At 35.7% G+C, this 27,853-nt stretch overlaps 2 protein-coding genes across 5 annotated transcripts in view; one reads left to right on the top strand and one right to left on the bottom strand.

The window, feature by feature from the left end:
* The window catches only part of LOC141456691 (kinesin-like protein CG14535), a 483,780-nt gene that overhangs the window by 367,873 nt on the left and 88,054 nt on the right, over window positions 1–27,853 (bottom strand). For all 4 annotated transcript variants that reach the window (XM_074132885.1, XM_074132886.1, XM_074132883.1 and 1 more), the window contains exon 4: window positions 26,576–26,727. In XM_074132885.1, the coding sequence (XP_073988986.1) occupies window positions 26,576–26,727 (152 nt within the window). The remainder of the gene's footprint in view (window positions 1–26,575; window positions 26,728–27,853) is intronic.
* LOC141456695 (probable cytochrome P450 6a13) overlaps window positions 1–27,853 on the top strand; it is a 428,549-nt gene that overhangs the window by 314,242 nt on the left and 86,454 nt on the right. The gene's annotated exons all lie outside the window — the stretch shown is intronic.

The raw sequence follows: 27,853 nt of genomic DNA, 5'->3' as shown, positions 1-27,853 counted from the left end.
TAATTTTCTTATCAAGTTTAAATGTTTTACTAAAAACAGGAAATATTATGTTTTTCGGGAGTTTAAATTAATCCACTTCCGTCCACCATTAGTTCGGATTCCGGAGTTCATATTCCACCATCACTAATCGCTTGTAGGGCGACATTGTATCCTTTCTTGAACGAAAGAAGTCTTGCTACGGCGCCTAATTAGTTTGCACAAACATTTGTTCGGGTGTGGCACCAAACATTGCTGTAGTAGCACTTGACAATATTCTTCCCCACACATATTGCCTTTTCCTTAAGTCTTACCTCTCTCACCTTCTCCTTGTCCTTTCACTATACTTTAACAGCTATCTTACTGGGTAGTATCCTTAGTTCCCTAGTATTCATCATCAACACTTCCGACATTCCAACCAACTCGCGAAATTTTCCACCTACGCAGATGACCAGCTGTACTCTCTCGGCAACTCGAATCGGTCCTTAGCATTCTTCAACAACATCTAGAATCTATCGAACAGTTGTTTTAAAATTGAAAGTTAACGTCCAGAAAAGCAAAAGTATATCCTTTACACTGTGACGTGCTATATGTTCACCAGTTCATATGAACCGGACCTTACTTCCATGCGTTGATAAAGTATCTAGGACTCTACACGAACCAACTCTTGGCTAGGAACCCATGAACAAGACTGAAATGAAACGAAGTGGGAATACGTAACTACGTACACAGGCAACTATACTATTACTGGCTGTGTGTAATAGATAGAGAAAGTGAGCTGATGTACATTCTTAGAAACGCCTGCATAAATCAAGGAGAGTGAGCTGCCTTTACAGACTCAGGTAAGGCTCTACCTTCACTGACACAGGTAAGGCTCTACCTTCACTGACTCAGGTAAGGCTCTACCTTCACTGACTCTCCCTTTAAGTTAAGAATTTAGGATGAGATAAAAGGTATTTGGGAGAATGCTCTTGAGTTTATATAAGAAACCTTCTTAGTTAACTCTGTCAAAATCTTATTCAGTAAGGTATGCACTCAAGGAAAGAACAGTTTGTCTAGATCGCGGAAAGTTTGTTGAATAGAAGAGAACAGATACGCATCCAAATTCATGATTAGGTAAGGATACAGAGCGGTTCTGTGAAACTGAGTAGTCTTTGAAGCAGATGTTTCGCCAGGATCTTTCCGAGACTGGAAAGGGAACTGATAGGATGAAGGATTATTTGCGTTTTTTTTTTTTTTTTTTAGTTCAGGGATCATTTTGATGGTGGAAAATTACATAGGATTGGAAAATAAGTGAATTTAAAACCAACGAATTAGATCAATTTTTATTTTCTGTGAGAATTCCAATTCAGTTTTGAGATGATTGGGAAATTTAAAAAATAATTGGCGAGTTTGCTGTACCCCCTTTTTCAATAAATGATTTTAATGGACACAGATTGATATGCAAAGTATCTGGCGAGAAAATTTCTCCAATCAATTTAAGTGCAACGAAGCTATTAAATTTACTCTTCAATTTCAGTAAAACAATTAAAATATGAAATATTGTTAAATCATTTTCTAACTTGAATTACTTGGTAAGGCTTATTAATTATTAAAGAAAAGGAAGAACAAGCTGATTGGAAAGTTAATTTATGCAAAATGTTTTAAAGAGCCATTCGTATAGTTCCGGGTGTGTACATCTTAATTTCATGAATAATAATACGTCTTGTGGTGATGCTGTGGAAGTACCGTTGTACTTGTCGGTAAAGCCAACCGCAAGATGTAGCGCCTGGCCGTAGTAAATAATTGCCTTTAGATTTAATTATCTGTTGGAAGTGTCTTTCCGTTTTCCTTTTTCTTTAAAAACATTTTTTTCTTTTTCTGCAGGAAAATGAAGAAAATTGAACACGAAGGGGTGAAGTAAAGTGGGAAAAGTAAGTGGCATTTACTTTGACAGGTGAGGTACACTTCCGTCTTTGCTGTACTTAAATTCAAAACAGTATAGCTGTAGTAAAGTTTGGGAATTTTTTTTTTCCTTTGTTATTGGCCTCTTGAGCTAGCAAATCAGCCATTTACATTCTTCTTTCGAAGCTTCTTTAGTATATTGAATGTTTATAGAATTATCTAGTTGTTTGTTATGAACTCAAAGAGCTCTGTGTAAATGCTGCCATCATCAGCTGCCAGAATAGTATTTAAATTGGCAGGTAACAGACATCCAATCGCTATCACAGTCCTCCACAATCGTTCTCTTCCTTTAGTATTGTTAGCACATTCCAGAATTAGGTGGTTGGCGTCTGCTATTATTCCAAAAGTACAGGAACTCTGGTGAGATGTTTCCACCCCAATCCTGGCTAGATGGTGCGGCGAATAATTGTGATTAAACCTCATTCTAATGACTGTGCTAACAAACTTCCTATTTTAGAATTAGATTATTACTTGCAGAATTCATAAAAAAAAAAAAAAAAAAAAAAAAAAAAATTGTTGCGAACCTAATCTCAGTTTTCTCTTATTAAAATTGTCAAAGTTATCACAATCTGATTTCCGGCATCGTAAATAATAATTCAGGTTGATTTATTCTTGTGGCAATCTCAGTTGGTAGCTATGCGAAATATTAAAAATTGAATTTTATAAGACAGTGATTTCGAACAACAATGCGCTGAAAACTTAAGATAAAAAAAAAATTCACAAGATCACAATAACTTCTCAAGCATTTTATACTTAAAATGCATAAATTTATGCAGCAAAAGTAATAAGTAATAAGTAAGTTCAGGGGAATTTATAATATTATACAATGTAATTCAAATTCTGTTAAATAGCAAGTCTTAACATGGAAGAAAATATCCCCAGGGGTTAAATTTAAGTTATTTCAGTCAATAGAACCTACTTTGAAAAGAAATTGATTATGGTGTCAGCTTGGGTGTTTTACCGACTGTATCAGTCCTTTTTCTAAGTTAATTTACGTCACTAAATGACGTCCTGTTTTCAGAACTTTTGAAATAATGACGTAAAAGAATTAGCCTTCTTTACCACACTTTACTAAAAAGACCAACGCCACCTTATTTACGAGGGTCGTTTGAAAAGTCCGTGCAAAGTCAGAGAGATAGCACTACTGGCGCGTATCGAGGTTATGTTTAGTTAGTAGCATCTCTTGGTAGAACACACACCAAGTTTCAGTCAGATCGGTCTATTTCTTTGTGTTTGGCATTCGTTTGAATCGAGGAAGTCGAGTGATTTTCAAAAAATGGACGAAAAAGAATTTCGTGTGTTGATTAAACACTACTTTATGAAAGGCAAAACGCCACAGGAGACTTAAGAGAAGCTTCATAAACATTATGACTCTGCATCTTCGATTAGAACAGTTTATAAGTGGTTTCAAAATTTTCGGAGTGGCCATATGGGCACAAGTGACGCTGAACGTTCTGGACGCCCTGTTGAGGTTACTACTCCAGAAATCATTGATAAAATCCGTGATATGGTGATGGATGACAGAGGAGTGAAGGTGCGTAAGATTGCTAGTGCTGTGGGCATCTCGAATGAACGGGTACATAATATTTTGCATGAACATTTGGACATGACAAAGCTATCCGCAAGATGGGTGCCGCGATTGCTCACGCTTGACCAAAAACGAAATCGTGTGAAGTGTTGCAAGGACGGTTTGCAGCTGTTCCAGAAGAATCCGCAGGACTTTAAGCGTCGTTTCGTCACTATGGATGAAACATGGATACATCACTACACTCCTGAGACCAAAGAACAATCTAAACAATGGGTTACCAAGGGGGAATCTGCGCCAAAAAATGCGAAGACCGTTCCTTCGGCCGGAAAGATTATGGCGACTGTCTTTTGGGATTCGCAAGGAATAATCCTCATCGACTATCTGGAAAAGGGTAAAACTATTACAGGTGCATATTATTCATCGTTATTGGACCGTTTGAAAACCGAGCTGCAAGAAAAACTCCCACGATTGGCCCACAAAAAAGTTCTTTTCCATCACGACAACACACCAGCTCACACCTCAGCAGTTGTGGTCGCAAAATTAATGGAAATAGGGTTCCAACTCGTTTCACATCCCCCCTATTCTCCAGACTTGGCTCCCTCGGACTACTATTTGTTCCCCAATATGAAGAAATGGCTGGCGGGAAAAAGATTTTATTCAAACGAGGAGGTGATTGCAGAAACGAATGGCTATTTTTCAGACTTGGACAAATCCTATTATTCGGAAGGGATCAACAAACTAGAGCAGCGTTGGACGAAGTGTATAAGCCTAAAAGGAGACTATGTTGAAAAATAAAAAAGGTTTACCCCAAAAAATTAAGTAGTTTTTATTTTTGCACGGACTTTTCAAACGACCCTCGTATATTAACTTCGTAAAAGAAAAAGGGTGCTTTTTTTACTCCGGTCTTATTATTGAATATTGACAAGACTTGTTTTTTATATTATTTTCAGAAACCCTGGAATCATTTCTAATGTAAACATATTAAACGTTTTTTTTTAATTTCAACTGGAAGTATTGGAATATTTCTGTAACAAAAACAAAAAATGATTGTATTCAGGGTGACCAGAGTTATTTGCTCCACCCACTTTTTTTTAAAAAGACGGGATTTCGAAAAAATGAAAAAAAAAAACGTATTTAATCATTTTTAGTCTAGTTTATTTACAGTGATTGAACCATTTTTGTAAACCCCAATATCTCGAGATAGAGTATCCAACTTTTTTTTTCAATTGGAACGTTATATTTTTGTTTGCATATTTTTATAGTATTTGAGCTCCTAAAAAAACAAAAAAAAAGTTTATTTAAATCGGTTAGGTTTTTCAAAAGTTATGGTAATTTAAAATATGAAAAACAAATTTCAGTTAATTGTCAAAATTACCTTATTTATTTTTTAAAGAAGCGGTTCAAACTGTCAACGGATAGGCAAGCCAAAACTCTGGACTCCCACGCTTTGCTTGTAGCACCACTTATGGTGGCGAAGTCAAGATCTAGACAGGCTAGAGTTATACGACGTTCCAGATCTTCGACTGAAACCACGGGATTAAGGTTACTGTACACTTTATTTTTTTAGATATCCCCACACAAAATAGTCCATTGGGGTCCAGAGATCAAGGTGGCCAATGAATCGGACAAATGAGTTCCTAAGCACTTTACATCGAAATTTCTGTCCAGGTAACGACGAACAACTCTCGCATTATATGCCGGGCAACCATCTTGTTGAAAATACATATCTAGCCGACGTTGTAGATGAACATCTTCAAGCAGAACTGGCAAAATGTCTCTTAAAAAAAAAACAAAAATTAGAAACCTTTCACCAGTTAAGTTCTCTCTGTAGAAGTATGGGCCGATTAGTTGATTTCCTATAACTTCACACCAAACGTTTGTAGAAAAAAACAACCTGAACGTCGAATAATACTAGCCTGCCTTGATCTTGAATTTGCCACCATAAGTGCTGCTACAAGCAAAGCGTGGGAGTCCAGGGTTTTGGCTTGCCTATCCGTTCTTTTAAAAAAATAACGTAATTTTGACATTAGACTAAAAATGATTAAATACGTATTTTTTATTTTTTCGAAATTTCCCGCCGTTTAAAAAAAAAAAAAAGTTGGTAGAGCATATAACTCCGGTCACCCTGAATATTCTTTAACCGCCAAGCACCGCCATTAAAAAAAAAATATTGTTTATCCAAGTAATTAAGTGTACATTTTGGTATAAAGGTCATTTAAAAACTTGAATTTTATTATTTTTTTTTAATTAACTTTAAATCCATCATTCCGTTTGATGGAAAAAGAAGTATACTGGTAAACGGAAGAGTGAGGGGAGCCGTCCGGAGATGGAAACCAAGTAAAATACCCACCAAGAGAACAGGACTGGAGAGCAATATTAATCAGTCAAATTGCGTGTAAATATAAACCGCCCTAAAGTATAATCCTTCAAAACGAACTTGTCAGCTGGTTATATTCAGACTAAATTAAACTTTAACGATTTTATAAACATACAAAGCGGCTCTAAAAGACTATTATACATATTAAACCACTTTACGTTCTGGTTACAAATAAACGATACATTTACTAACTTATATTGCATTTTTTTAAAAAAAAGTCCTTATCATTATTAGAGACTTGACGCCATTATACATTTTCTTCCTTTACAACAACTGCCAAAAAAACAAACCCAACCATTACGATCTAAGAACAAAACAAAAAAATATTAATAATTAGACTTTATGTAATACGTCTTTGTCACGTTATTTCTATGTCGATTTAATATCACGATAAGTGGTAAACCCAAAAGTGTACTTTAGTTACTCAAAAAATGAATAAATAAATACCGTCTAAATCTTTTACATTCTCTTAATATTGGCATGAGATCATGTCTAAATTGTCTAAATTTAGTTTAGATTAACAGGAAATATACGTTTTATGATCGAAAACATTATTATTTTTATTTGAAATGGCTGTGTGTTTAGAAAATATTTTTTAAAAATAGCAGACCGCAGGGGAGTATACTTGGCCCCGTTCTCTACACAGTATACACATCAGACATACCTGTACAACCCTCTACACTACTCTGTACATATGCAGACGACACAGCCATACTAGCCACGAGTACACATCCATCATCAGCTTCATACAAATTACAGACACACTTACATAAAACAGAATCCTGGGCAAAGAAGTGGCGGATTAAAATGGAACCCACAGAAATGCCAGCATGCCACATTTACTCTCCGGCGGGGCTCCTGTCCACCTGTCCTCTTCAACAGCAATCCTCTTCCTTGTACAGATCTGGTGCGCTACCTTGGGCTCTACATAGACAAACGACTCACGTGGAACCCACACACTAGACTTAAAAGACAAGCAATGACAAAACGTGCGAAACTACTTTACAGAATTCTTGGACGACGCTCCAAATTACCCATTGAACACAAACGCTTAATTTACAGTACTATCCTCAAACCTATGTAGATTTACGGACTAGAGCTGTGGGGTTCAGTCAAATCTATAAACATAAGGACTGTACAAACATTTCAGTCAAAACTTCTCCGACAGATAGTTGACGCTCCTTTCTACGTGACTAACTTCACTCTTCATACCGACCTCAACATTCCCTCATAGACCAACACGCCAAGACGAAATATCAAAAAATTCCATACTACTCTCTCGACTAGCTCTAATCCTCTTGTCTCTCGCCTCCTCTGACATCCCTAACAATACTCCTCGACGACTGAATCGCCAGTGGCCCCGCGACTTCCTTACAGTCTGAAGAACTAAACGCCATTACTCTCCTATCTCTCCTCTCTCCTACTCATATTCTCCTCCTCACATTCCCCTATCTCATATAGAGAGTGCTACCGCTGGGTAGCTTCTCTCCTCCTGCTCTTCCCGCACCAGTTCATCTTATTCATCTCCTACTTACTTATTGTATATATTTATACAGATTGTAAATTACAAAATAAATAAATAAAATAAATAAATAAAAAATAGCAGAAAGCTGAATTTTGAATTGGAATTAGTCACCGCCATTGGATGCTATGAGATGTGTTTGTTGTCTTGTCTTTTTCGTTTCAAAAACAATTTTATTGGACTTAAAAGACTCAAAAGTGTTCTGTTCTTTTCCCAACTGAGAATATAACTCATTGAATGGGCGGTTTCTCTCGTGAAATGTAGAAGTTACGCAAAAATTAAGGAAATTTTAGAGCTTACAATTTATCCATTAATCTAAGTTATAATTGCGCACAATAAAAGCAAGATTGATTGCGGGAATAGGTGCTTTTAGCTAAACAAAACGTATTAAATACATTCATAGAATTTCACAACACGGGTGGTTATCAAATTATAGATACGAGCAATAATAAAATCTCACCGAGCAAAGCGAACGTTCTATTGAGAAAAATACATGATTATTTTGGTTGAATGGAGAGTTTGCTCTGAATGAAGAAGCTGCATACGGTCAATTTCTTAGACAAGTTAGAGAAGTTCTTTGAGATCAAGAAGGACCGATAGAAGAAACCATTATAGAAATTGCGATATCTCTGTCCCAAAACAGAAGGGCGCCGTTTTTCGTAACCTAGAAACATTAGTGGGACGGAGCAAATTGATAATTCGACACTGTAAAGCATTTTCTCGCTTCCGTTCAGTACTGCGTAACGCTGTGGGCTAGACGGTGTATGTGTCTGGCTTGCCAAAAAATGTTACAGGTGAACATTCAACATAAAACACTCTACACGACAGCAATACCTTCTTATTTAATTAGAAAAATTAATAATGATTGAGTTCTGAACCTATGCGATTTAAATAAATAGGATTTTCTTTGTGAATCAATAATTGGAACATTTCGAGCTGATTGGAGAGTACAAATTGTGCTTTGCAATGTACAACTTCGCGAACTTGGCAAAAGTTTGAGAGACGAACACGAAGCATTTAAGTAATAAGAATTTATCATATAAATTGCCCTACTTTGACGGTTTTTCCACAACTTCAATTGCTGAAACTTTGATTAAATATCGTCAAAGAAAAAAAAAAACTGGTTGAATTTAATGGATATAGTCAAAGCAAAGTTTACAATGGTACCAATAATATGGATTTAACAGGTGCTGAAAGAAATATTAAAAATAATTATATCAAATTCCATGTTTCAAAAAGTGACAGACAGAATCAGCATACAGCCTCGACTCACAGCACTTTTAGCATTTTCCAACCTTTAAGTAACTAATCTTATTTAAAAAAAAGAGAATACGTCAATCAAGAGTAAAAAGGAGTAAAAAATTGTCACTCAATAAATCCATAAAAAGTTATTTTATTAGCTTTAGATATGTAAACAAATAACACTAATGGAATAAAGATTAAAAATTTCAAATATACAGGTTTCGTGACCGTAAATTGTTAAACTTAAGATTCAAGATTGGCGAGGAATCGGTCAAATAATCTTTAGTGTCTGTAACTCAACCAACCCACCTAGCCACGCCCTGAAGAGGACAATATATTTGTCGAAACGTTGGCAAGAAGACGAGTATTTTTTTTATTTGACCAATTCCTCGCCAATCTTGAATCCTAAGATTAAATATTTCCCAAATGAAGTTGTGTCAAATTTAATTTTAAATATTTTAGAAGATTTACATTGCACTCTTTTTTGTTGTTTGTCAAATGCTGTGAGTCTAATGTTAGATGGTGGCTTCAAAAACACTGGATATAACTTATTCTACACTACTTTTCCTATATATAGCAGGGGTCGGCAACCCGTGGCTCTTTTATCCAAATTGTGTGGCTCTTCAGCCTGTCCAAGATATATTGTATATTTTAATTTTATTGAAATTTCATGTAGGTATTAAAGATATTTTTTCAAAAAGAATTTTAAATGTGATTGGTTAGAAATTGAATAGAATTATATTAAAATAGAGTACGTAATTATGTAAGACTGCCGCCTTTTCATTCTAACACTGGTTTAGTTATTATTTATTTGTTTATTTACTTTGCAATATGTAAAAATAAATATATAAAACGTTTAAATGTTATTGAATATCATGAAAATAATAATTTGTGAATACAAATGATCTACAGAGTCTTTTACACCATCATCCTTGCGGCTCTTGGTAAGATCTATTAAAATTATTTAAGAAGAAATGGCTCTCTACTTAAAATAGGTTGCCGACCTCTGCCCTATAGCGATCTTACAGTTTGCACAGAACCAGAGTTTGGTTTGTTTTATTAACCAATAAAATAAAGCATTTTATTTTATTATTTATTTAGGAGAAAATAAAATCTAGAATCTCAAGAATTTCCTGAAACTGTTGGCAATTCGTCAAGCAGAAAATGGAATACAAAGAAAATAATCCAGTCAAATTAAGTCGGTCATTAATTGCAAAGTTTGTTCGGTAAGCCATATTCTCCAAGAGTTCTGTTGCACTCCTACTAAACTCATAGAATAGCTGTAGATGTAGCAGACAGAGTGTGACTTTCAGTCTGAAACAACTAACTGACTAAAGGGTATGTCTTCTTTGATTTATTGTTGTTTTAGATGGGGTTTTTCGGAAAAGTTTAGCCGTTTGCGGCAAGTGACGCTTTCTACTCCCTTGCCATCGTTATTTCTCTGTTTCACCATTTTACCTTCTACTTCTTAGTCTGGACCCCCCAACCGCGTCTGTGTCCAAGGGTGGTGAACTGGGTGTTATTCTGGACTTGAAAATCTTCTCCCATTACCTGCTAACTTGAGTCATATTCTCCATTCCCCTCGATAAATTTCACTGATGGATTGTCCTCACACTCCTTCAATTTATTTACCTTCACTTCTTTAATTTCGTTTATTATAATTATTTTAAATTTAAGGCACAGGATTTCAGCGTTGGAATCCAGTAAAGGCTATCCTCTCAGCTAATCTCTAACTTTAATACAATTATTATTATTATTATTATTATTATGATTTAAGGCGCGTCAACATCTAAGGAGCTTTTTTCAGTGCACTGCCGGCCTCCGGACAGTGTTCTCTCGTTACAGACAACACTGTCCATCACCGGACAGTGAGCTGTAAGAAGCTCCTAGGAAGAGAAAATCTAAGGGTCAGCAGCTGGATTCGAACCCGGGACCTCCGCGTAGGAGTCCAGTATGCTAACCTCATAGCTAATCCCTTCCCTGCTTATTATTATTATTATTGTATGTTTGTTTTCTCCAGTAAGGGAAGGGCTTAAAACCAAGCGCTCTCATCCATTCCACTAAAAAATCTTCTAATAATCCTTGGCAAATTTTAAATTAAATATTTTAATATTGTATTTTGAGAAATAATTTTTTTCCCAAGCCTAGTATCTCGAGGTTCTTTTTCAGATACCTAATTATACAGGGTGTTCATTTTAAGACGGCTCAAATGCATTTCATGATTAAACGGTTGATCTGAGCGAAAAATAGTAGAGGAAAAATTTGTTGCCCGTCACCTATAGTTTCAGAATATGTAACTTGATTTTAGATTCCTGCCCGGATACGCGGCTGACGCGCGACCAAAAGTGAGGGTTCGCAGTTGACCCCCATAAAACATGCACCGTGCCATTTAAGTGATCAATATCTTTCATGTAAAGGATCAAACTTATTCCTTAATTTATCAAATAATGCACTTTACTCAACTTGTGAATCATATACTGTGCCTTCAAAAGTGCCTCCTCTGGCTCGCAAGCCAGTTTAGCCAGGAGGCTATCAGCTGCTCTCTATATCTGAGGACTGAGGAGGCACCTTTGGAGGCACGGTGCATGTTTCATGGGGGTCAACTGCGAACCCTCTCTTTTAGTCGCGCATCAGCCGCGTATGCGGGCAGAAATCTAAAATCAAATCACATATTCTGAAACTAGAGGTGACGGGCAACAAATTTTTCCTCTACCATTTTTCGCTCAGATCAACCGTTTAATCGTGAAATGCATTTGAGCCGTCTTACACCCTGTATATGCCCCTGATAGCTACATCCATGAGGTACACTCACTTCTTTTCTCTATCCCACGGTACTATATTAGCCAGTTAACTGTTTCGACCTTGTTGGAAAATGTGTCCCCTACATGAATCGTACAAATTAAGCGATGACGAATGTATTCGTCAAACCCAGAGTATGTTTGATATGAAATTGGGTCGAAATGACTTTTATTTTTTCCCCCGTTATTTAGTTCACGTACATTTATTCATTTATTTATATTAACATAAATAGGAACCAAAAACATCCAAAATAAATTTCGTTGCACTCGAATATACTATTGTTGTTGATCTGGTAACAGCTTGCTACACACTGATTTACTTTCTTCGATCGGACAAAAATATTTTCTAAATTACCTTATTATCTCAAATACGCATTCAAATGATAAAATGATATGTGGAAATTCGACAAAGAATCATAAAACTGGATAAAAATCTGGTGCCAGCTTACTCAATACTGTCCTTGCATAAATATCAAATTACAAAGAATGCACACCGCTGCAATTAACCCGAGTAGATCGCAACATTACAGTCTGGTATTTATGCAAATGAATCCCTGACCAGATGATAAAATACCAACAATTATGCAGGGAAATATCTTGGCAGGTTAGTAGCCCACGACGCAAGTTGGATGATCGCTAAATCTTGAACCCCGCACATGAGCCAAAAGCTCCGGCTCTTGAAACAGGTAAATAGGGAACAAAAGGATCCTCATCCCGTTTTTTATTACCACGCGCGCCACTTACTGCCATAGTCTAGCCTAACACAATATATGAATTCGTTATTGATTCAACGATGACTAATAAAAGACAAGGATACATTTACTAAGACTAATTCATACTATATCAGAAGATAATAGAAATTAGTTCTTTTTATTTCGACATGGCTTCAAAATATTCCAAACTTCTTGCAGTTTACAAATATATATTTTAGTTTTAACTAAAATTGCAAAATTAACTGCCGATGGTCACTACTGAAAACGCATGACGAATATACTCGTCATAACACAAAACTTTACACTTTTTTTCATGACGAATATCTTCGTCATAAACAGTTAACTGGTTAGTTCAGTTGTTAGGGGCGAACAAGTCACTCACGATCGACTGGTTATAGTTCAGCGTCCTTATCAAGAATAGGAAATGGATGATACTTATAATAAAAGCGTACAGTATTCTGAATTAATTTCAGTTTAATAACCAAGATTTGGTGTATAATTTGACTTTAAAACCAAATCACGTTTATAAGTGTAGTTGGTTTTGACAATATACATATATGTGAGAGTAAACCTTAACTTGACTTCACAATATCTGCTATAATGATACCAGACTGCATGTGCTCAGGCGGCAAACCAACCAGATATTAGTTGTGTAGATTTATTAGCTAGTGTTAGAGACTATCACGTATTTCTATCCTTCATTGTGAACTGACACGTGCGATATTAAGTTTGCATTCACCGCATTATATTCCGTTGATTAAGTTTAAGCCAGGATATGCTGTTTGGATGTTCTTGTTTAATGTGAATTGTGTTCACTACTTTTTAGAGAATGTTACTTAAAATTGTTGGCTCAGTTGAGTTAGTCAATCTCAATAAGCTAAGTTATTTACATATTAAATCCATCAGAGAAGTGTATAGTTTAGTTAAAAAATGAAAAAGAAGATTTTTTTGCCTTTTTTTTGGCATTGGCTTTCGCCATACAGCCAGCCAGCATCGTCTTTGTATACAGCCAGCATCGCCTAGGTGCTTATCAATAGAATATCACTCACTCTCCATTCTTACTTATAAATACATTCACTTCACACATTCATCCCTCTACTATATACAACTATTTACATATACTACAACTAATGGATGGATCAGTACTCTATATTCCTGCCATCCTTACAGCTTAACCGAAATTAAAATCACGTAATCCTTCTGTAATCATTTTCTTGCATTCATTCTCTAACTATTAAATACATTCATATTTCTTTGCTAGCCCTGCTATAGACTTAAGCACACATATGTTGGTGGAGAATATTATGTCTTCGTAGCGAAATAGTGCATCTAAATACCTGTATAAGTCGTCAAACATTCGTTTCCTTTCTACTGCATAACGTGGATATATCATTATTATATGTTTGAAATCCTTCTCCTCATTGCAATCTACGCAAAGTGGGAGAGGACCTTTTGTTGATCCTGTGAAGATACGATCCGCACACCGCGTAGTTCGCTCTCAGCCTGCTTATTGTTGTAACAACCCATTTATTAGTGTCAGTTCCCTTAAACCATGGTTGTCTAGGTAACTGATCTGCCATATTTTTATAGAATCTCCCATTATTATTAGAAGTAAACTAATCGCCTATTTTTTCAGGCGGGGCCTAACGTCCATCTACTAATTAGGTGTCGTGGACGGAGGCGACTAGCAAATATTACTTTTATTAACCTTTAAACAAAATCCAAGGCCTAAGACCGGGAATCGAACCCAGTACCACAATTCATATTAGCTTCGCAAGTTTAGGACCGGTTCAATATAGGACTCTAACTGCTGATATTCCTACCCACCCAAACACCTTAATCACTACTTATGCTGACGATACCGCCATCCTCTCTACCCACTAAGAACCATCCGAAACCTCTAAATTCTTTCAAGAGCACCTCAACCTAATTGAAAGCTGGCGCACCCATTGGCGTATAAAAATTAATGAAAGCAAGAGCGTACACGTAACTTTCACGCTCAGGCGTCAAACGTGCCCCAGTGTTTTCACACTCAATAATCCCATCCCTACCTCGAACGTAGTACGCTACCTGGGTTTCTACTTGGACAGTAGACCCACGCGGAATCCACACACGAGACTCAAACGATTACAACTAAACCAAAGGTACGGACAACTAAGACGCATGATCGGGCATAAATCTAAACTAACCACACCTAACAAACTAGCCCTCTACAAGACGTTACTTAAACCCATCTGGACTTACGGATCAGAGCTGTGGGGCTCAACTAAACCTTCCAATATCTCCCGCATCCAATCCTTCCAATCAAAAGTCCTTCTCTGAACTGTTAATTCTCCCTATTATGTCACTAACCTCATCCTTCACGAAGACCTAAAGATCCCTTTTGTCACTAAAACAATCCATTCTCAATTCCTCAATTTCCACAAAAGCCTATCCTGCCCTCCCAAATCCAACAGCTCAAACTCTTTCCTCATCATCCCATCCTGATAATCCCCTACGACGTCTAAAACGATGTTGGCCTCGTGATCTCCTAACCTAGACCTTTCCACTAGAATTCCCGAGAGTGTCAGCACTGGCTGATTTCTCACTTCCTGCGTCCTTACGGTTGCGGTGTGCGTCGGCTATGCCGGGCAGTTTTCGCATCCTATACTGTACTTATACTATTACCAATTTGCCTGGTGTATATTTATTTTTATACAGGTAGCAAATAAATGATTAAAAAAAAAAAAATCCTTTAAACACTGCATAAGGGCGAAGGCTTATTGAGCCTAAATGTTTTTATTTTGAAGCCTAACGAAAGTGTTTTTCTTTTCTAACCATGGTTTCGCACAATAACTTTATTTCAGTTTTAATAAATCCTATCAAAATTGAAATACAGCTCGGAGGATTCTAACAAATACATGGCATTTAAAAAAAATATATAATTTATATCGGAACTACAATTATTCTACTTTAGATTCAACTTGACGCTACCTTTTTTCTTTTTTATCTTTTAGATTAATGAGAACTTAATATAAACTCTATTAAGATTCCACAGTGAACCTTGAAATATAAGACATCAACTGAATGTTTAAAGAGGTGGCTGTGGGGTTTGAGTGAGGCCACCATACCTTGATGTTTTATTATAATTATTCATTTATGCCGTGTCGTGGTGAGTAGAAAAGGTGGTTTTCTGAGTGCTTTATTAATACACCTAGCAGCAGGAAGTTCTGCGGCCTCAATTAAGAAGTGGTCTTCGGAGGGAGGATATGTTGGTGTAGGGTTAAGCCACCAGGGCTCTGTGATGCTTCTACTTTAAGTGGTAGCAGGGTGGCTTGAATTTCCTTTTAAAAAGAAAAAGGAAAGCAATGGTAGAAAATTGTACAGAGAGAGAGAGAGAGAGAGAGAGAGAGAGAGAGGTTTCCCGGGGCCTTGGTATTGCGTCTTCCTCCTTTACATCGACATTGTAAAGAGCGGGTGGTATAGTAGACTGTCCCTTATCCCCTATCCTGATTAGGGATGCAACACTCGTAACACTCGCAAGACGAAAACTCTCGAATTCCCAATCCACACTGTTCCACTGGGTTGTGGGAATGGGCAACTAGAACTGCTGCTGCCGCAGCTTCTACAGCTTCTTCTCCTTCGAAGAGAAAGAAGACCTTTTCAACCTCCCCCCACATCTTATACCAACTTCCGCATTAAATTGCAATGTCCTTCGTCTACTTCATGAGAAATAGCGCTCAGTGTACCCGCCCTTTCTCCCAATGTCTTACTCTTGAATTTAATTTAACGAAATGTGTTTCCCTTCTTAATTTCACTGCACTGTTATTTATTGCCTAGGCTTTCCTTCACTCTTTTCTTCTTTTAACTTATTTTTTTTTCGTTTAATTTTAATTGAAAGCCTAATAAACATCATCAGTGTTCATTTTTCCTAAATTGAAGGGTCTTCATCTGTATTTACTTACGCCTTTTCTTCTTAATACTTGTGGTTAAAAACTTTTTAAGAAGTTAAATATAGAGTTTATGCGAGGCAAGAAAAATCAAAGTTGGGTTTATGATTTATGCAGATAGCCTCTCAGATATTAAAGAAAAGACTACCTTGCCTTTCTTTATTCATAAAGGCTTTATTATTTAGAGATAATGGTGAAACAACTGAAATATGTAAAATCCTTCTGTGGTGAAGAACATTCTAACCAAAAAACGATTGAGATCTCTTTTTAAGTGTTCCAACTTCTTACAATTACAAAAAAGGTACCAAACTGGTGTTAAAGATTAATCCTTTAACAACCCTTAAGGAAAGGATGCCATAAACCAGTAACCTAAACAGACAACCTGTAGATTTAACCAAAACAGCCGTAATCATTTCTGGTAAGTAGTCGAGAGAGACAGATCGACTGCAGATTTGAGGCAATAATAGATTCTTTCCAAAGAGACTAGCACTGTAAGATGGGTAATCTCGTTGCATGTGCATAATCTTACAACATCGCCACATGGAAGGAGTGGCTCGAATAGGACCTGCTCCATCACTACCGCCTCCTACATTAGACAAGATTTTTGTTTTGCAATAAGTATGTCCGTCTATTGCTTAGATTACTATTATTTAATATTACAATATTATTAGACTTCATTTTACAGCAATTAACGCAAGTAAATTTTCTAGAAATTTAAAGTTTATACAAAAAAAAAGATTATTGAATTCACTATTATTACTGTGGAGAATGTAATTTGCTTCTGTTTGCTTCTATTGAAGGCATCGTTGCCGTAACAACTAACTTCTCACTAAAATTAACATTGCTAAAGAAAAGTTTAAACTAAAGTTACAAGGAACTGTAGAGAGAAGTTTGTAAAAGAGGATTCATCAAAGTTATAGATGCATTTTTTTTGGAACACCCACGACTATCTCTTATTAAGAATATATGAATAATCAGGGCCGGATTTTCCTATAGACTAACTAGGCTTCAGCCTAGGGCCTCAAGATCAAGAGGGGCCTACATTCAAATTGTTAGCAAAATTAAAATTACACTATTATAAAATTGCTATTTTAACGGCTTTAAAATATATTTATTCGTTGTCGGAGAAAAAAAATATACCATTATTAGTGACAGCCAGAGTGCAGCGTTGTGTAAATTATCACATATACACAACCAGTCTGCAGGAATGAATCATATTATTGCAGAGATTGTAGAAATTACAGCCATTTTTAAAGAGAAGCGGGTCTGCATTAATTTTTTTGTGGGTAAGAGGTCATTTTGGTATAAAAGAAAATGAAATTGTAGATAAATTTGCAAAGGAAGCCACCAATAGTGGGGTAATGGCTAATTATAAATTACCACACACCGATATCAAGTTTACAATTGCAAAAACAGCACCACAAAAATGGCAGACAGATTAAAAGTAGTTTAATTAAAGGTTTAGTTGTAATCGTTTGAGTCTCGTGTGTGGATTCCACGTGGGTCTACTGTCCAAGTAGAAACCCAGGTAGCGTACTACGTTCGAGGTAGGTAGCGTGAAAGTTACGTGTACGCTCTTGCTTTCATTAATTTTTATACGCCAATGGGTGCGCCAGCTTTCAATTAGGTTGAGGTGCTCTTGAAGGAATTTAGAGGTTTCGGATGGTTCTGAGTGGGTAGAGAGGATGGCGGTATCGTCAGCATAAATAGTGATTAAGGTGTTTGGGTGGGTAGGAATATCAGCAGTTAGAGTCCTATATTGAACCGGTCCTAGACCTGCAAAGTTAATATGAATTGTGGTACTGGGTTCGATTCCCGGTCTTAGGCCTTGGATTTTGTTTAATGGTTAATAACAGAAATTTACAGTAAAGTATATTTTGCTAGTCGCCTCCGTCCACGACAACTAATTAGTAGATGGACGTTAGGCCCCGCCTGAAAAAATAGGCGATTAGTTTACTTCTAATAATAATGGGAGATTCTATAAAAATATGGCAGATCAGTTACCTAGACAACCATGGTTTAAGGGAACTGACACTAATAAATGGGTAGTTACAACAATAAGCAGGCTGAGAGCGAACTACGCGGTGTGCGGATCGTATCTTCACAGGATCAACAAAAGGTCCTCTCCCACTTTGCGTAGATTGCAATGAGGAGGAGGATTTCAAACATATAATAACGATATGTCCACGTTATGTAGTAGAAAGGAAACGAATGTTTGACGACTTATACAGGTATTTAGATGCACTATTTCGCTACGAAGACATAATATTCTCCACCAACATCTGTGTGCTTAAATCTATAGCAGAGCTAGCAAAGAAATATGAATGTATTTAAAAGTTAGAGAATGAATGCAAGAAAATGATTACAGAAGGATTACGTGATTTTAATTTCGGTTAAGCTATAAGGATGGTAGGAATATAGAGTACTGATCCATCCATTAGTTGTAAGTTTGTATGTAAATAGTTGTTTATAGTATAGGGATGAATGTACTCGTATTTATAAGTAAGAATGGAGAGTGAGTGATATTCTAGTGATAAGCACCTAGACGATGCTGGGTGTATGGCGAAAGCCAATGCCAAAAAAAAAGAGTATAGTTTTGTTATTTGAAGCTATTTTATAAAAAAGGAACATTATATTTTGTTAGAGATAAGGCTGTTTTATTTTTCCAAAGAAAAATGTCTGATGAAACAAAAATAAACATAAAGAAACAATTTCTCTGAGGAACAAAGAAGGTTATACAGGTAAACAAAGTTGATTAGAGAGAGTTGAACATAACACAGTAAACCAGTAAGGCTGGAAGTAAAAATAAAATAATAAAGCTGAAACTAACTTAGACGCCTTTGTGTTATTTCCTTTATAAATAAACAGTATTATCACAGGAAACTAACAAAACAATATTGAATGTGAGTTTTATAAGCCCCGGAAGTATAGTTAGTGGAATAGAAGGCATGGTGGGCGGTCAAAGTCAGCACCAGTTCTGACTAGCAGTAACACAGATCGGCTAAATTAATGCTATGCACGTATTATAGAGAAGTTCCGCTTTGCTCTGTACGGACAGAGTGCATTGGTTTTACCTCTAGCTTTCTAATGACGGCAACAATTGTTTAACAAACTTGTTCAATAAAATGATCTTTTTGAAAATTATAATTTTGTAACATTGATATATCTCGGATGAACACTTTTAAATTTACAATTATTTCATTTTTTTATGAATACTTTTGTGGTTTTTGTTTTGTTTATCAATTCGATGAACAAGTAAGGTCCGGGACAAAAAGTTAGCCCATCCACATCTTTTCCATTTAAACATTTAAACCATTGATGTTATTAATATTTTTTGACGTGAATACGTCTTTAAAGAATCATATGGTGGCAATTCAAAAAATCTAATGATAACAAAATCGGGGGATACAGTTTGGCATTATAGTTTCGAATCTATCGTTTACATCCAAAATTAAATAAGACCACTGGGTAGCTAAAGGATCAAAGAATTCATTACGATAAGCGAGAACTGTGACACATCGCGCGCGGTGGAGGGGGAAGCGCCGCCATTTTGAGATAATTTTGCTGCGTATCGAGATTTGCAATTAGTATAACTTTTGACTCGGAGAAGCTACGATGTTCGTTTAAGTTTTAATCGTCAGTTGTCGTTACAATCTATCGATTGTATATAAAACACTAGTGTAAAATAGTGATAGTAAATAAAATAAAGGTGTTAGAATAAAAAAATATTATCAAAAATATATAATGTCGGCCTTTACGCGTCGAAAAGCCAAAACCAAATACAGAGATCGTATACGGTTGGAAAGGGCTTCTCAAGAACAATCGAATGGTAAAAGTCGCAAAGCCGGTGGAGTCGCCATATATCGCAACATCAATAGCTTCACTGATTGTAATATAGTTAAACATTGACATTTCGGAAATTTATTTGGAAATGAAAGACGCAAAAGCTGGTAATGTCTATCTAGTAAATGAAAAAGGCCAATGGCATCCTTCAAATTCGTACTCGGGTGTGTGTATATCCATCCGGGCACAGCGTTAGCAGAAATTAAACTCTTTATGTTATGATCGTTGTTAAAATATTCCAAAATCATCTCTAAAATTATACCCGATTACGAGCCTGATCTTACTACACCAATTATGATAGTTGGAGACTTTAAAGTTGATGTCTCACAAAACCGCTCATTGCCCGACTTCATGCTCAGCGAGTTCAATTTGTCTAATATTGAAACTTCTCCAACAACGTTAAGGTAATACCTATATTGATTTAACGTTTACCAGAAATCTCGATGTATGTATGCCATTTGTGTCGTACTTTTCGTATCACAGACCTATAATTAATAAAGTTATATTGTAACACAGTAATTATTTGTTTTCTTGATTTCATCCTAAATACATAGATAAAAATATTTTATATAAAAAATATAACCTGTTACGTAAACGTATTCACGTACAACACACGGCCGTGTCCATGGCACAGCCACAGTAGAGATTTTTTATTCAAAGCTTTTTTGCTGTGGTTTGAACATATTTTCTTCATTAGATGTTAGTAAATAATAATAATTTGTATGAATCAATAAATAATACTTGATTTTGGGTGGGACTAAATGATAGCACATTTATTGTTTATTTAAAAATAAAAACAAATCCCTTCAATTAAACAAGACTTATCCAGATGTGTTTCTACTTTCTTGTTGATAACTTTGTAAAGGGATGTGCAAAAGCTTTGACATCAGAAGAAAAAAATACCATTCTCCGAATGAAAAATCGAGGATTTTGCATTTCGGATATATCAAAAAATACTGGTAGGAGTAGAAAAGTGATTTTAAACTTTTTGAAATCTCCAGAAAGCTATGGGACGAAGAATTCACCTGGAAGACCGCCTGCCTTAACATAACGGCAAAAACGGGCAATTCTGAGGGTAGCTTCCAACTCTACTTTAACGGCCCGTCAAATTGCCGCAAGAGCTGGTGTAGACACAAATTTGAAAAACGTTCAAAGAGTCATTCGCGCAGCTCTTCACATTCAAAAGAAAAAAAAATGAAAGGGATACCACCCTCTAAGTGCGGCGCGTAAAGAAGGAAGGAAGAAGTTTGCCCGTGAGCATATCCAATGGAAAGCAGTGCTGTTCACCGATGGAAAAAAATTCAATCTCGACGGTCCTGATGGTTGGGCTCACTACTATCACGACCTGCGGAAAGAAGTAAAAGTGTTTTCAAAGGGTTTTTCCATCGGCGAACAGCACAGCTTCCCATTGCTCTTTCCATTGGACATGCTCTCGGGCAAACTTCTACCTTCCTTCTTCTGGTCGAAGGTCTTGAACCGGATTAGGCTGCATGTCCACGCCAATTAAATCTGGCCTTATGCCTTTGTTTTAAAAAAATCTCTACAAGGCCTTCCGCCGGAGTTAGTTCCAGTACCCTGTGGAGTCTACGTGAAGATGCTGAGGCGAATTGGAAACGTCTCTAAAATCCTGTTAGCACGTACTGCAAATCGGGCTGCACTGGTTTTAACTGGTGAGGTTTCTGAAGACCAGAGCAGATGATATGTAGAAACATCCAATGGGGAAAACCTTTGTTCGTTAAAGAGCGAGGTTTACCGCAATGAAATTGCTAGAGGTCGATACAATTAGCAGGTTGAACAAGAAAAAGTCACCGATCACCAATGACCTGAGATGTTGATGCAACTGTGGCTAGCTGGATACAACATATTGGGGGAGAAGCTATTGTACGGTAAAGGTTAAATCGAAGGGCTACCACCAAAGCACTGAGCCCAATATAGACCAGATAAAACAAACCAATATTTTCTGTACGACTAAAGGATTCGCCGGTAATCTGATGGGTTTTGTAGAGCAGGTGGAGGTTCTTTGTTTAAAGTTACTGTCTAAAACAAAACTCATTGATACGATAAAATAATAATAAATACTTCACTAGCAAGATATTCCTTCTACCGATCAAACGTCTAGATAGCATGCAATCATTTTCTACGTCAAAAGGACGAAGATAAAAGTGCTTCTGTCATCTCTTCTACCAAATGAAACGGGCACGTCACACTGTCATTTGGATTTACTTATTGACCAATTTCATTTCGACATAATGTGCCGACAACTATAATATTTTTTAACTTTTAAGGCATGCAACTCAGTTGAGCACGAATCTCACTCTTTAGAAGACAGGAAATAATTCTAATTTCATCTACCGAAATAAACTCTAATTTTGACAACTTGTTTAGGGGTTCTTACCCCTATATAAATGTACGCTTTTCCAATCCAGGTCAAAAGAAAACACAGCAAAAAAAATAAAGACCAGAATAAAAATCTAAATAAGGCAGATGGCCTAAAACTGGGATGTTGTACTTGGCTAGAAACGTCTTGACAGACAATGCAGTGTGAGCCCAGCGCGTTGTCTTGATGGAGAACCCCGTGACTTGTTCTTCCACAAATCGGGCCGTTTTTCCCTTACTCTTTCACGGAGTTGAGCAAGCACCTGACGGTAGTAATGTTGATTAATAATAATCCATATTTTCATCCGTTTTGGATGTGGAAGGGCGACCCGAGCGGTCATCATCTCCGGCCATTTTGGAAACGCTTGAACCACTCAAAAACTTGCGCACATGGTAAACATTCATCGCCATAAACTTCTTTTAATAAAAGATAAGTTTCAGTAGCGGTTTTACCAAGTTTCACGTGAAATTTCACGACAATTCGTTGCTCTACTACTTGTGTAGTATCATGTTTTCGGCAAAACGAAACTAACACCTCTTACACAAACGATGGTTCCGATCAGACAGATTTCTCTACAAACACGTGAGATGCTACAATCGAAAGAGAAGGTTTTATGCTGCACAGCTGTCGGTCTTAAGGATTTGGCGCATGCATAGTTCTTCTGAAAGCAGCATCAGTCTCGTTATTTAATAGCCTCGTATTGAGGTACCCAACACGAAAAATGGATTTTACAATCTAATCTACTTGTTTTTAAGTAGTTCCATACTCCATTTTGGATTTCCTTTTAAGCCTTGTTAGTTCCTTTCTGTCTAGGAAGAATGTTTGTAGTGAAAGCCCACCATAGTTAGCTTTACTTATTCATGGAAGATAATAAAACTGGAAGGAATCAATTAAAATTTAGAGAATCAATAAACAAAATTGTATTGGTTTATACAATTACTTTACAATATCTGGTCGCCATGCTTTTTCTAAAAATTTGGACAGTTAAAAATAATAATAATTTTTTTTTTTGCGCATCAACAGCTGAGGTTATTAGCGCCCGGAGCTTTTTTCAGTGCACTGCCGGCCTCTGGACAGTGTTCTCTCGTTACAGACAACACTGTCCATCACCGGACAGTGAGCTGTAAGAAGCTCCTAGGAAGAGAAAATCTAAGGGTCAGCTGCTGGATTCGAACCCGGGACCTCCGCGTGGGAGTCCAGTATGCTAACCTCATAGCTAATCCCTTCCCTTAGTATTATTATTATTATTATTATTTTAACTATATTTATTTTCACAACTGCAGTAAGGCTGATACAATATGATAAATAGTATAAATAGACGAGTAACATGAGGAGAGAATTTAACCATTGGTGGAACTCCCAAAGAAGAACACTAAACTATTGTGCATTGGCACTTACTTCATTCAGAAGATCGCGTGGCCACCTGCGCTTCAACCATCTTGGAGTATTTCCTGGTAATGTAGTTAGTTGGGAAACTAGAGCATTAGAATGTGAGGTAACGAAACAAATTATTTAACTTTAAATTATTGCTTGAAATTGTTTTCTGAAAACTATGCGTTTATTGTTTTTTATTTAAAAATGAAATATAACAATACTAAACTAAAAATTTTAGTGAACCATTTTTAAAATAAATATACAGAGAGCATTGAGTGATATATAAAAGGAACAGAATTTGACTTTAGTTACAATTGAGTTAGCCGCTGCTAACCGGATAGGTTCACAGTTAACAAGTGTCACAACAAAATGACAGTTTTTCACTTTTTTAGACAGTTTGCGTCTCTTAGGTAATTTTCTACCCAAACTCTCCTTCACAGGAACAGGATTAGAAAAAAATAAAAATTATTAAAAACTTCTTTTTTTTTCAAGAAGGCTTTATAAGTTGTCCATCAATGTCGGAAATTATATAAAGTGGTTAAATGTAATAAGAAAAAAATGTCTCCCAGTTATTTTTTGCCAATAATCCCATTTCGCAGTTAAAAAAAGAAGATAAATAATATGTTACGAATAAATTTATTTTAATTTTGTCCTTAACGCAAGTCCTGCTGTTGGCTGAAAGAGAAAAAACATTTTTTAAACGTCTAGGAATTTTATCGTATGCTTATTTTTTATTTTTTGACTAAAATCCATCATAGAATATTGGCAAAGTGAATCGAAATGCTTTGCATATCTTCTTAGATGTTGTGTATTACAAGAAATGTTGAAGAAAACATTTTAGTATTCAAATTAAAATCAAGTTAAATGAAACTAAATCTCAACTAAATATTACTTTTACTCTCCGCCACATCACTCTTCCTCCGATCTTCTATGACTCAATTCCAATTCCTTCTGCCAATGTTTGTCCCGTTATTTTGGGCTTTATTTAGACAAAACACTGACTTGGAACCCGCACACATGACTTAAACGAACTGAAGTTAACAGGCGTTATCGATTACTTAAAAGACTACTAGACGAACGTTCAACTCTTTCACTTAATAACAAACGACTGATTTACAATTCTATACTGAAACTTCCTTATTTTAAGACAGCTTACTTTAAAATTGACTATTGGTCCATATAAAAGAGTTTTCAATGAATTAAACAACTTGATAAACTAACACTGTTGAGTGCTCGTGGACACGTTTTCTTGTAAAACAAACGAAACTCATACGAAGATAAAAGGAATCCTGGAAAATGATATACCTTTTGAAAGCCCATTAAACAAGGAAACTTTTATAAAAAGTGCCAGCACCTAGGTGTGATAATGATCACGTAAGAGCCTAATGAGTTTTCTTAAAAATTTCGATTACTTTTATTTTTCCAGCATTCGGAGGAAGATTGAGGCTGTTTGGAGAATAACTTATGCTTCAAAATGGTATCAATTTTTAGAAAATTTATCTATCTTTTAACCGTGTTATCAGAATCGAATTCGGACTAAAACTTTCTGAGTAATAACATTTTTATAGGAAAAAAGTAATGATTTTGGAGAAAAAAATTAAAGTGACGTCACTCAAGAACGGTGGAAAATATGAAGTTGGCCAATACGTCATTGAACTCCACTTTAGATGTACTTCACACAGTAGGCCTATGGACAATACTTACTGGTTCACCCTGTATATTCAAATTCGAATTATTAATACTAATTTTATATGGGGAAGTAAAATATCAGCATCGCCAGAGAAAGAGCGCGCTCTTTTCAGACCTGAAATGAAACCTCAACTCTGAGGCTGCCATCTAATATATTATTTCTTCCAATTATTTGTTTCTTTTCATCCATTAATAATTTTAACTTCATTATTTTTAAAAACATTATAGTAAACATACATCCATTTAGATCGAATAATAGAATGGAAGAATATGATAACGTACCGGTAGAGAAGAAGAAAAGTTCCATTCAATGGTTTGCGGATACGGAAGTAAGTTCTATGCAGCCAAAAAGAAAAGAAGAAAAGGGTTAAACCCCAGGAGTACGTAGTGAAATACTGAGGAATGTCTTATCTCGTATCCCCACGAAATGCAAAGACCAAAAACCCAAATCAACTCTGTGGGTTGTTTCTTTACAGACTTTATAGCTCAACATCTTAGTCACTTGTGATTACTATGCCTTGAAGAATGAAGTATCATTTTTCTTACTGCTTAATATTCGTATCTACTGTTCTAGTTTCATCTCTAGTGCGCTTTGCTTGCTTTTTGAACTTTTACGTCACGCTAGGCTAAAATCTTGAATTATAAATAAGATAAAGAGTATATAAATGCAATATTTACACAGTTTAAACATTAATTTCTTAAAACCTTTCGAAACAATTAGTTAATTCCCTTTAAAATTGAATTGTAATTTTGCAAAGTGTCATATAGGCACCAGCGGATATCAAAAGTTGTAAATGAATATCTGCAAATAAAGATTCTATTATATTTTACTGAAATTTAGCTCTAAAAACTCAATAGAAAAAGCGCTGAGGCTAACTTAAGAATTGCGGAACGCGGTAGTTCTCGAACTCTTGTTATTAACAATAATAAAAAGGGTCGCTTGAGATATTTTGAATGCATATAGTTTTTCTCAATAGAGGATGCAATAAATTGCACTACACGTTGACACTGCTGTACAGTAAAGTAGCAAATTGATGGCCAGAGAGAACATTAGAGTCTCCGACAATTGGAAACACATTAACTTTTGATAAAACAAATATTTTCTTACATTAAAATTTCCAAAGTAAGTATTTCCAAATCGTCAGTTTGTTCAGATTTAAGAAATTTTATTTGGTCAATATCAATGAAAAAAAGAAAAATAAATGCACTAGGTTTGCAAATAATTTTAAATATTATGAATTAAAGAAAACAAATACAACTAACCTGGTTAAGATAGCTGTAGCAATGGTTCCTTGTCGATGTCTTCCCGTATGAAATCCAGGAGCTGGGATGACATAGTCTTGTTCCATTTGTGTTTTCAGGGAATACATAGCGGTACTCAAGTAGAGAATTTCATCACCACGGCTCGAAACGGTCTGAAAAGAAATATTTATTACATATTCCTATAAATACATGCTTTTTTGTGGTCCAATGTCCATTTAATTTCAGTTTTCGCAAGGGAAAGAGTAAGGTTTTGGCATTAGAAATGCTGCTTGATGTTAGTACATGTATGAAGTCAATTTACAGTTCAATAGAACAGAAAAAGAAAACAGACTGTCCAACGGAACAAACGTCTTTTAACTAAAGTAAAATAACTTAGTGAAACAAAACTAATAATTTATTAAAAAATTCCTCAATTTTAATTAATTATTGAAAAAACTTAAATATGTGTAAATGATAGTTTTTATTGATATAAAATAATAATAAAAAGGAAGAAATAACTATCAGCTGAAATCAAGGAGTCACCCAATTAAAAGGAAAAGTTGCGCATTTATTGAGCTTCAAGACTACTGAAAATTAATCTACTTTTACTGAAAGGCACATTTAATGACATGTACAAGGACGGCCAATTAATTTGGGAGAGCACGGAGGAGAGATCGAAACTTCTGGAGATGATTCAGCAGCTCAAATGCAATACTAAATCAAATGCTTTACAGAAAAAATATTATATTCACTTTGTCTCGATTCTCAATAGTGTCCAAGATATTTGCATTTTTAAATTTTTCCGTCGATATTCGCAATTTTCACCATAAAAACGGTCGTAACTTTTCTATCCTTTAACCTACAACAAATCTGCTTATTCCAAACGAAGAGCATTAAATTTCCTATAAATCTGCTTAATCCAAAGCCAATAAACGTTTCTTATAAACAATGAAATTTTTTACTTTAATCTCTAAAAAAATTCGTTCTCGATGATTTCTGTTAAAATTTTCAACTGTATTTTTTCAATGATTAATGAATCAAGAAGTCAGCAAATTGCAGGAAAAGTTGTGCATTTATCGAGCTTCAAGACAGTATGGATGTTTTTGTTTTTAATAAAACCCTAGGCCGAACAGAGGGGTGTAAATGCAGAAAACTGGGATGTAGTGTAACCTACTTTTCACTGATATCAAATTATTAATTTACTCGTATGTCAATTTTTTGGAGAAAGAACAAAAAGAAAACATTTTAGTTTTGGACATTTATTATTTAATAAAACAGAAGTAAAAAAATGCAGTAGCA

This window comes from Rhodnius prolixus, unplaced genomic scaffold, assembly GCF_049639745.1.
Source record: "Rhodnius prolixus isolate KJV_2025 unplaced genomic scaffold, Rpr scaffold_10, whole genome shotgun sequence".
NCBI lineage: Eukaryota > Metazoa > Arthropoda > Insecta > Hemiptera > Reduviidae > Rhodnius > Rhodnius prolixus.
This window is presented reverse-complemented; position numbering and strand designations above follow the sequence as displayed.